The 11,628-nt window shown below is 37.1% G+C and overlaps 1 protein-coding gene across 1 annotated transcript; it reads right to left on the reverse strand.

Moving 5' to 3' along the window:
- Nucleotides 1–7,927: 7,927 nt before the first annotated feature.
- On the reverse strand, nucleotides 7,928–8,719 carry LOC122089753 (putative peroxiredoxin-B). Its single transcript, XM_042659445.1, has 2 exons — nucleotides 8,586–8,719; nucleotides 7,928–8,084 (listed from the first exon to the last, which is right to left on the reverse strand). The coding sequence occupies exons 1-2, from the start codon at nucleotides 8,717–8,719 to the stop codon at nucleotides 7,928–7,930; spliced, it is 291 nt and encodes a 96-aa protein (XP_042515379.1).
- Nucleotides 8,720–11,628: the final 2,909 nt, after the last annotated feature.

The following is an 11,628-nucleotide window of genomic DNA, read 5'->3' on the forward strand; positions in this document are numbered from 1 at the left end:
CTTGGAGAAATACCAATCTTTCTCAAGTCAGCAATTTAATTTGGATAAAAAAAAGATGTTCCTTGCGCGCATCCCTGCAATTAGGAAGACTTGGCTTGCTGAAACTTTGGCTATTCCAATTTGCAAATTCCCAACCAAATTTTTGGGTGTTGAAATCTTTTCGGGCCGTGTCAAGAGAAACCCTCTCTTATCTTCCATGGACAAGATCAAAACAAGATTCTCTGGTTGGAAGGGGAATCTTCTCTCCCTGGCAGGAAGAGTGGAGCTTGTTCGATCGGTCATCTCAGGGATGCCCCTGCACAGCTTCTTTGTCTATTAGTGGTCATCTGCCCTCATCAAGTGTCTGGAGAACTGGATGAGGAACTTTATATGGATGGGAGAGATTGATTTCTCGAAGGCCATCATGGTAAAATGGGACTCTGTTTGCAAGCCAAAGAGGGAAGGCGGATTGGGCATCAGACGGCTTCGCGATGTTAATAAAGCTCTTCTAGCTAAAATGACCTGGAAAATAAGGAATGAAGATTCGGATCTGAGCAGACTAGTGAGAGCTAGATTCTTAACTAGCCATGGCCTCCTCAAGAAAGGTTATAAAGGCTCTTCCATCTGGCCTGGTATTAAGAGAATGTGGAGCTTTGTGGAAAAGAATGAGAGGTGGATTGTGGGTGATGGGAAGAAAATTGGCTTCTGGAGACATAACTGGATGGGGCCAAATTCAATCTCTGATCTCTCTGGCCTAGGGGAGACCGCCTTTAGCAATCACTTTCACATGGTCGATATGTTCATTGACAATGGATCATGGAAGCTGCCTCTAGTGGAGTCGAATCTCTTAAATGAAGTCTTTAAATCTATCCAGGCCTTGCCCCTTCCCTCCGTACCTCTAGAGGACAAGTGTGTTTGGAAGCTTAAACCAATGGGAATTTTTCAATTAAATCTGCCTGGGAAGGCCTTAGAGCGGCTGGTCCTTCAATCTCTTGGTCTTCGGTTGTCTAGAACGAGGACCTCCCTCCTCATCTCTCCACCTTGGCCTGGTGTTGGGCTCATGGCAAGCTTCCTACTGATGACAACATTAGGAAAAAAGGAATTCCCATGACTTCCAGGTGTGATCTGTGTGGTAGCAATGAAGAATCTCTTTATCACATTTTCCTTGATTGCAATTTTTCTAATGAAGTTTGGACTAGATCGGTTGCTTTGTTTAATGTGGCCTGGTCTAAGCTCCCCACAGTGGCTGATGTCATAAAATGGTGGGAGCACAAAGGAAGAGAATGGACTTTAAAGAGGCCTTGGTTGATTGATCTAGTGGTGATAGTGGAATCAATTTGGAGAGAAAGAAATCAAAGGTGGTTTGAGAACCAAGGTCGTCCCATTTCAGTGATGGTAGCTTCTATTCTTAAAGATATTACGTTTATTTGTAATGGCCTGAAAATATCTCCATCAAATGCCTTGGATTTGGTTTTGAGCAGACGCCTTCTCCTCTCTATTGAGCCCACTATTGCCTCTAATATATTGGAAGTTCATTGGTGCAAACCTTTTGATTCTTGGGTGAAGTTAAATGTCGACAGCTGCTCTCTAGGGAACCCTGGCAGAGTGGGTGGAGGCGGGATTTTCAGAGATCACAAGGGGAAAATGCTTTTATCCTTTGGGTTCTACTTGGGAGTGGCAACCAATTTTCAGGCGGAAATCTGTAGTGTAATAAAGCGTCTCTCCTATGCGCGCAGCCTAGATGTGAGGAAACTTTGGATAGAATCGGATTCTGCTTCTGTGGTGACCCTATTCCATCATAGACTTATCCCTTGGTTTGTATATCAAGAGTGGACTCACCTTCTCAGCTATGTCAGCCCCATTGAGTGGAAGATATCCCACTGCTTTCGTGAAAAAAACCCCATCCCCGATTTTTTAGCAAAAGATTCAGTGAAGACTGGTGTGACTGGAGTCAGAGATATGCTTCCTCGTCACATCCTAGATGAGCTTTTGCTAGAGGAAGCTGGTCAGACTCGTATTCGATTCCACAGATGGCGGTAGTGAGTCTCTGCTAATGGCATTGCTGAAGATGGAGACTCGCTCCGGTTTTTGTTGAGTTTGTATTGGCTTTTTTTTTATATTTTTGTCCTGTACTCGATTCTTCTTCTTCAATATAATTCTGATCTTTTATCGAAAAAACTAGGGATTGGAGTCATTTGGCAGTCTATAGCATCCTTGAATTGTACTAACACTCATTTTTTAACGGTTGAAATAATTTTCATTTGAAAGTTTAGTTATCATCATTTTGTTTTTATCATGGGAATACCAAATCAAGCTCAATAATTTTCCATGTGAAAGAATAATTAAAGCTTTAAAACAAATAAGTTCAAAGCTCATTTTGGTTGTTATATAACGTCCAAAAGAGAGATGGCGGTCAATGTTAATTAGCCTTAAGTATTCCTTGACAAGAAATGAAAATATCACCCAGATTAACATTTTATTACTATACTTAGCTTAAAGTTATTTATAATAAAGAATAGTAATTTTTATTATCATATATAATTATTGGTTGATGTTTTCATATTATATATACAGTGAAACGCGTTGGATATAATCAAAGTTTTAGTGCCGTTTAATTTTTGTTTAGTCAGTGCAGTGCACTTTCAAAAGGTGAATTTAAAATAATAGCCGCTCTGACGTTTCTGCTGAGCACAATTCCTAATTTTGAGCTCTATATCTTCTTACCACAAGCCCTTTCATATTCTAACAGATCTTTCCTATAAGAATACTATATATCAATATATAAAGAATGCTAACCATCCAACGCCCTTTACGTTCAGACACAACTTGACATCAAAAGACCTAACAGCCTCTTTGCACATGTGCGCTGAAGATGTTTTTTCCTGTCTTAGCTCCCATTGGCTTGTGTGTTGGCACAACAGCTATGTGGATGGTTATAGAAAGATGGAAATATCTTATTGTAGCAAAGTTGTGAACTAAGAAATGTAAATTTAATTTTAATTAATTTCAACACCTGAAAAGTCAAATCATCCATCCCATGCGGTATCCATTAGGCACCCAATTAATATTAAGTAGGGCTGAAGAAGCATCATCACATGCATGCATCTACTTCCACTACATAAATGATACACAACACAAGATACAACCCTCCTCACCTCCTCCTTCTCCTTCTCCTTCTACGTTGGTGTCTTACAAATATCACCTATCAATAATATTACTTTTTCAAATCTCATAAAATATCTATAAGAGAGACAAGTAAAGAGCTGGCCGGATTGGGTGGAAGATTCTTCGATGCTTAAGTTAATTTTCAAACAAACATCAGGAAGAGTTAAGGAATGTAAAGTCGTAATTCTAAGACAAACGGTTAGGGTTTATTGTTCATTCTTTCATTATCTTTTACAGTGAATGAAAGAACGGCAACGGTCGAATCACACCCCATATTGTGGGCGGTTTGGTTCTATGCTTCACAAAATTTCACATAGCCTTAGACCAAGTAAGTACAAGGCTTATTTAGGTTCTTTAAATACGATTTCGAAACGATAATTTAATACATTTGGCATCAATATTCAGTATCAATACCAAATTGACACCCTTACATCACTACCCTTTATGATCCTCTGATTGAGTTGATGGGTTACTTTTGCTTTGACTAAATTAGTCAAGATAAATGGAGAGCGAGAGACCTCCTTGCCCTTTGGGTGCCCAAGGCCCACTATCCCGCTATGGTCCTTTGACCGAGTTGGTGGTTTCCTTTTCCTGTGACAAAACTAGTTAGTCAAGGCAAAAATACCAGTGAGCTTGGACTGATTTCTTTGTAAGCATAACTGCAACAAAGAATTTCAGATCTGTATGAGTTCGATTTCTCTTATCTCCTTAGATGGGAGATGTTTAGTGTTCTTCAATGTTTTCAGTGAAAATTGAATGGTTCTCATTAATTTAATCCTGGTATGACCTAGTTTTACAATTATGGGATCAATATGGGGCCGTGGAATTAGTCAAGCCAAAGGCCTAGATACCCGTCTTTAGGGGAAAAAAAAGAATTTCACCTCTATCCAACCTGTAACATGGCAGTCCTTAAGGGAGTACTTTCTATTGGATGATGGCATGTGAACTCCTACTTGAGGGTTGTGATACATAGTTCTCAACATTTCATACATGAAAGGATAGGACTTCCATTCTACTATTGGTTTAGGACGATTTCTTTCACTTATGGTATAGGAAATTACCCACAAATCTAGTCATTATTTTTTCCTCTCCTAATTTGTTTGGGATCCAAAATACCCTTCTCCGTCTAAAATATGAAATTGACTTTTATTTCATTAACCATCCCTCTAAGGTGAATTTAGTAGGGCTGCCATAGGATGGGCTGGGTCAGGTTTTGGAAAACCCAAGCCCAACCTAAAGTCCTACAGCTTAGCTTTGACCCAGCGTGAGGTTGAACTAGGATATCTTAGGCACCGTTTGACAACGTTCCGTTTCTGCATTTTCTTGTTCCTAGGAATGGAGAAACAACCTAAAAATCGTTTGATAAAGTTGTTCTGTTTCACCCGTTTCTAGAAACATAAATCAAATTTTATGCCTATTTACAATTCTAGAAAAACTTTGACGAAACAAGTTGTCATTTCTAGAAACGAATTTGAGAGAAAAAAAAGGCTGTTGTGCCCGATAAATCTCTCGACTATTTAAACCTAAAAAGAGACAACCGAACCCTCTCTCTCCCTTTTGGGCATCCGATGATACTATTGAGTTTTTTAGTAGCATTATGTCTGTAAAAAACGTTTTGAGAAACAGATTTATCAAACATCAAAAGATCTGTTTTTGTTTCTGGAAACTTGAAAATCTGTTTTTGTTGTTTCTAGACACAGAAACAGCAGAAACATTATCAAACGGTGCCTTAGCCTACTACAGAGCGAGCTTAACCTTGTTTTTATCATTTTTATGTTATTTTCTCACACAAAATATGAACATTGGTGATCAAGAACGAGCCGGGCTCACAATCAAGGTTTTATTCCAGGCCTGATCCAATCTCGGACTTGAAAACCCTCCATTGCTAGCATTATTGGGCTCAGGGCAGGAATTGTTTGAGTAGACTCGGGCCTGTTGTGCCAAACTTACATTCCTAGAATTTATTTATGTTTGTGTATCCAATTATGACGAGCTATTTATTATTTTGAAAATACTAGACTGAGGAATTGGATTGGTTGTATGGGCTGGATTGTTTTGATATCGATATCTAGCCAATCTAGAATCAAAGAAAAACTATATTAGAAAAAAAAAAAAAAAAAAAAAAAAAAAAGATAAAATTGAACTATCCCAACTGATACGAGTTGATCCAATACTCAAGAACTAAATCCTTGCTCAAGGATGACTTTAAACATTTTTCAATCCCCCTATTTTATTTTTATTTTTTTCCTTCTCCTGATTGATTTTTGGGCATGTTTGGCTTAATTAGTCCACAATAACCGATAGGCTGATCAAAGTCAAACTCTAATTATTTAAAATTAGTTTCATATTTTAAAGTCATTGACTCTATAGGATGGGAAGTCCACATCAATTGAAATCTTTAACCGTCGCGATTTGAAAGTCATTGACTCTATAGGATGTGGGGTCCACATCAATTGAAATTTTGAACCGTCGCGATTTGAAAGTCATTGACTCTATAGGATGTGGCGTCCACATCAATTGAAATTTTGAACCGTCTTAAATCTTGATACGAATGCTTTAAAACTAAGAAAGTTTAAAAAAAAAATTAAAGAGAGAGAGAGAGAGAGAGAGAGAGGAATAACTTATTTACCTATCTTAAAAATAATAATAATAATTAAAAAAAAAAAAGAAACAGAGCAATAATAATGACTGATCACCTATGAAACATAATTTACACAACCTTAACGTTATCTTAGAGCATACATAACAAGAAACGTCTCTTGGCGTGGTGGTGGTTGTCAATTGTAGTTAAACCTTGGCTTAAGTCCAAGAAAGGCCACTTGTTCGCCCTTGAGTTGGGACACCCGGCCATATTTCCAATCCAAAGTGCCATAATTATTGAGTTAGAGAGGCCGACGCTAGTCCTACCAGAAACTTGGCTGATCATAATCTCCGAAGTTAAAAATAATGATAAAAATAGAAAACCATCTAGTGATATTGGAATCATTTGACAGTCCATAGAATCCTTGAGAATTGAACTAACACTCATTAATTTAAGGCTAAAACTAGTAGTTGGAAGCAAATTTTGGTTGATAGTTCCAAAATCTTGCATCTAACTAGTTATAGGAAATACAAGAGATTTAATATAAGGCTAAAATAAAAGGGAGGGATCAAATTTTCATATTTCATGATCTTTCCCATGGTTTCAAAGAGTGAATGAGATCAAGGTTGACATTTGATTACTACACTTAAATTATTTGTAGTATAAATTATTTGTACTATAGATTGAAGAAAAAATTTTATTACTATACAAAATTATTGATTGATGTTTGCATATATTATTTATAAAAAGTATAACACATTGAATATAGTTAAAGCTTCAGTGCGGTTTAGTTTGTCTAGTTAGTGTAGTGCACTTTGAAAGAAGTGAAATCAAAGCAACAACCGCCCTGACGTTTCTATTGAACACAATGTCTAATTTTGGGTTTACTTCTAACTAGAAACCCTCTCAAATTCTAAAATAGATCATTTATTGTTCGTGTATCCAATAGGGAAGGTCGTTATATGTGGGTGTGGGGAGGGGGAAATGAACGTTAACCATCTAGTTCCTTTTATGTCCAAACACAATTGGGCATGAAAAAGCCTAGCAGCCCCTCCACGCACGTGCACTGATAATGCCTTTGCCTGGCCTCCTATATATATCTTATTGTAGCAAAATAGTGAACTAAGAATTGTAAACTTAATCCTAATTAATTTCAATACCTGAAGAGCCAAGTCATCATCTCATGCGGTGTCCATTAGGGGGTGTTTGGTTCGATAAATCAAATGGTGTATTTATCGGATATGAATGTCAATCTTTTGATAGACATTCTTTCAAATTATGTTTCTTTCTAAAAAATCGTTTGGTTGCCTTAAGATTAGTACATGTTTCTCGCGGGTTGAGATATTGGCTTCCGTAGAGAACGTCTTTCCGCTTTCTCCTTTTATACTAGGTGGTAAAAAGGTTGCTCAAAGCTGAGTTTAAGTATTGAGATAAATTCAGATTTGAAACACATCCTTTGTAATATGGTCATTCATGGGAAGTAGGATGCTCACTTATGAGGGTCATCCTAGTGGAACCAAACAACTCCAAAAATTAAGAATTATCATTCTAAAGAATGTCATCCCAAAGATTTACTGAATCAAACACCCCCTTAAGCACCCAATCAATATTACGTAGGAAGCATCACATGCATGCTCTAGTTTCACACTTTCACTACATAAATGATACATGACACAATATCCAATCCTTCTCGGCTCCTTCTTCTACGTTGGTTTCTTAATATATTCACATAGATTTGGACAGATAACTAACTCCAATATTTCTCATAGTATTATTTCTATACTCCAATATTTCTCATAGTATTATTTCTATCGGGTGAATTATTATTGTCACAAAAGTATTTTTTTTTTTTTTAAGATCATAAAATATCTATTCTATCACGTGGATAGATGATATATTCATTTCAACTGTTGGATAAAATGGACATGTTGTAGATTTCCTATGGTTCAAATTTCAGAGTCCAAGGTTGCGTTTGGTTGCGTAAATCAAATGGTGCATCCATCGAATATGGATGTCAATCTTTTGAGAGACATTCTTCTAAACTACCTATCTAGCTGAAAAATTGTTTGGTTGCCTTGAGTCTAGTACAAATTTCTTGTTGGAAAACTGTTTGGTTACCTTGAATCTGTGTAGTGATTCTTCATGTAAAACTGTTTGGTTACCCTAATCCTGTATAGTGATTATTCCTATAAATTTGTTTCATTACATTGAAGTGGTACAATCATTTGCTTCAAGCTTCTTTGCCCAGTCCTTCACATATGGGTCATTGACAACCACACAAATTACAAAATCAATCCCTTTGGCCTGGAGCTTATCAATGTTGTTCTTGTAACTAGGCGCATGAGCTTTAGAACAAAACCTAGTGAATGTGCCCTGGAAAATGAGATGGGTAGAGCATCAATTGTTTGTTCCATTGACAAAGCAGATAAGATCTCATAGAAAATATAGAATGTTGTATAAAAAGAGTTCGCAAATGCTAACAAATAATATAGGACTTCACAAATGCACACAAACTTGCCACATAAAAGCTTCGAACGCTAAATCAATGTAATTATGTCAAGTTCCACAACAAAAACAGAGTAATTATGTTCAAATTAAAATTATGCAACCCATTTGGCAGATCAAGCAACTAAAGAAAATGTTAAAATTTTAAATTTCAATACTAGGAAATTCGTAGGTGAAAGAAATTGCATCTTCAGCCAAATTTCTTGAAAAAGCATCAATTACCCACCAACATGAACAAATGAGGCAAATGGAACAAAATCAAGAAAAAAAAAATCCAATTATGGCAAATAAATGAATAAATAAGAAGAGCAGAAACGAGGGCTAAAAATAAAAGAAGAGGAGGAAATGAACTTACAGGGAGCCCAAAATATCAACGATGCCAGCTCCAACTGAAACATACACAAAAGCCCTCGAAACAATAGCTCGAGTCCCAATCACCATCCACTGCATCGAACTGCCGTCTGATCGCCTGAGAATTGCAGAAGCCATGGCTCTCTCTCTCTCTCTCTCTCTCTCTCTCTCTCTCTCTCTCTCTCTCTCTTATGATTAGCGCAGATTCAGAGAAGAAATCTAGGGTGATCTTTCTGGAATTGAATAGTTATTAAGGGATCACCCGCAGGGGATTAGACTTTAGTCACCAGCGGTAGAGTCTATTTCGTTCGTGGGGGAGAGGATATCGAATCAGTCGCCGAGGGTAGACTGTTTCCTTCGTGGCTGAGAGGGTATTGAACCAATTGTGAAGCTCAAGTCAATGAAGGTCAGGGGTTTAATGGCTTCCGTAGAGTATCTTTTCCATTTTTCCCTTTTGTATTAAGGTGCAAACATGTTGCTCAAATCTGAATGTTCATGTTGACTTAAACTCAGATTTGAGAGACATCCTTTGTAATATGATCATTCATTGGAAGGAGGTGCATCACATATGAGGGTCATCCTAGTGGAACCAAACAACCCAAAAAATTAAGAATTATAATTCTAAAGAATGTCTTCCAATTGGTTTACCTAACCAAACGTACCCTAATTCAATCAAGGGAACGAGAACTCTATCTAGGAGTGGCCTATGCCAGCACTCCCATGTGTCTATCTCTCTCTTGCCCCATGTAAAAAGACATCACTACCCTTGTTTTGGGAGAGACAGAAAGACACAGGGAGCATTGGCATAAGCCACGCTCCCAAATAGAAAACAAATTCCATTAAATCAAATACCCCGTTTTATATTAGCACACATCTCATGTATAGATTCATGTGTAATAGTACTCTATACATTATCGTTCACACTCCCAACTCTGAGAGGGGACAAACGATTTAGACTTAAAAATAAAGATAAAATAAAATAAACGATTCAAATTTGTCTTTTTCCAATTTTTTTTCTTTTTTTATAAGTAAAATGTATATAATAAGGTAAATAGGGAAATGAAAAATTTACAAAGAAATGTAACCCCAACAACCTCTTTAGACAGATCTAAAGGAAGGAGCAGGGTCCCTAGACTGCGGGACACACACATACACACACGCCAAAAAAAAAAAAAAAAAAAACCATTGACTAATACTATATAACCTCTAATAAAACATTCCAACAACACTATTAGAAACAAGAGCCTTTAGCTCATCGGCGAATTAAGAAGCTAATTTTAACTGTGGGGAACATGCTCACACTTCTAAGTTGATTTTAATGATAACAAACAAATAGTGGGTTTTAACCATAATTGCTAAGTAGGGCTTAGTGTCAAGACATACCTTGAAGGAGAACGCTTACACGACAAACTCCAAGATGACAAGACATGAAGCTCAAGACAAGGAATTGCTAACAAGAAGGAATGAAGTTGAAGTGCCAAGGAGAAGAAGATCCAAGTGAAGAAGCTCAATGAGGACCTTCTAGGATAGATTATTCTTTACATTGTAAAATTGTACCTTCCATATGTATATGTGCACTCACATTTCATGCATTGCATTGCAGTCATACTAGAATGACCTTAGAATGCACCTTGACCAAGTGTGAAAAGCCTTAAAGTGGTTAGGAACATGTTGGGAAAAACATGTTCTAGTAAATTTCTGTAAAAACCTCATTAATCTGACTCAAGGGCATTTTAGTAACCAAAAAGTAGGTATCAGGAGATTGTTCCTCCTTGAAATTTGTAGAGAGTCGATCATGAATCCAACGCAACTGGAATCAACTCAATCCGATGTTAGACCAGATAGTTACGGACAAAATACTCACGAAATGTCAGAATTACAAAACAATGTCAAAGTGTTCTGCCGAGCCTGCAGAAGGTCGATCGGCTAGAAACCCAGGTCGATCGACACCTATCCGATCGATCGGTGCCAATCTGGCTGAGACACAGCTGGCTCTAATGGCTAGTTTTTGCTCCAACTACTATATGGAGGTCCATCGGCTACCAATGGCGATCAACCGGTGAACCTAAAATATGACCGTTGAATGAGGTTTCCTACCTAAAATTGCCCCTTAATCTCACCTATAAATACTATTAATGTTCTTAGTTAATTAACAATTAATTCCAAGCATTAGATCATCTTTTGAGAGCATTGAAAGTCAAAAAGCATTATTCACATCACTTGACCCTTTGATCATCATTTTATCACAAGTGAAGCTCAAGACCTTTATCAAAAGTCTTCCACTTTTTCATTGGTCAAGTCAAGTTTAGTGAATACTAAGGTGCAATTATCATTTCATTGTTGCATACATCATTGCATTACACCAGAGGTAACACTCTATCTATTCTACTTCTCTGATTTTTTGTTTTACATTAAGTTTAGATTGTACTTAAGCTTGTGTAAATATCCTCTTATTCTTAAAAGAGTTGTAACGTCCTTCTCTACCTTGGAAGAGAATTTTACTTATTCTACAGTTTTTTTTAATTTACAATCACACTTGGGATCAATAATCAAAAAGATTTAAATTTCACCAACATAACTTATTCACTCCCTATAGGTTATTTCATTAACTTCTTCATCACTTGAGCTGAAGGATGCCACATAATTCAGATTTGTCTTGTGATTTTTTTAAAACATCATATCACATTTCCTTGCATTACCAAAAAAAAAATGGCACGTTTACTTGTTACATGAATAATAATAGTAATAATATTAATTATGAAAATGCGATTGGACACTGTGTGAAAAGGGTTGGCCTCCTCTATAGCGCAACAGAGGTGGCAATGCACATCTAAAGCCCTGGACCATCTTGAGGCGTGTGATCGTATGTTGGGTTCCATGCCGGAGTGCTCCATACAGTCAAATGTGCACTAGTAGCCCTATTGCGCCACAAAGGAGCCGGATCTGTGTGAAGATGGCTTTAGACACAACTTATAAGATAATACCCATTACATGGTACCCACAGCCCTTACAACTATTCTCTTTTTCTTTTTTCTCTTTTTTTTTTT

This window comes from Macadamia integrifolia, chromosome 9 (assembly GCF_013358625.1).
Source record: "Macadamia integrifolia cultivar HAES 741 chromosome 9, SCU_Mint_v3, whole genome shotgun sequence".
Lineage (NCBI taxonomy): Eukaryota > Viridiplantae > Streptophyta > Magnoliopsida > Proteales > Proteaceae > Macadamia > Macadamia integrifolia.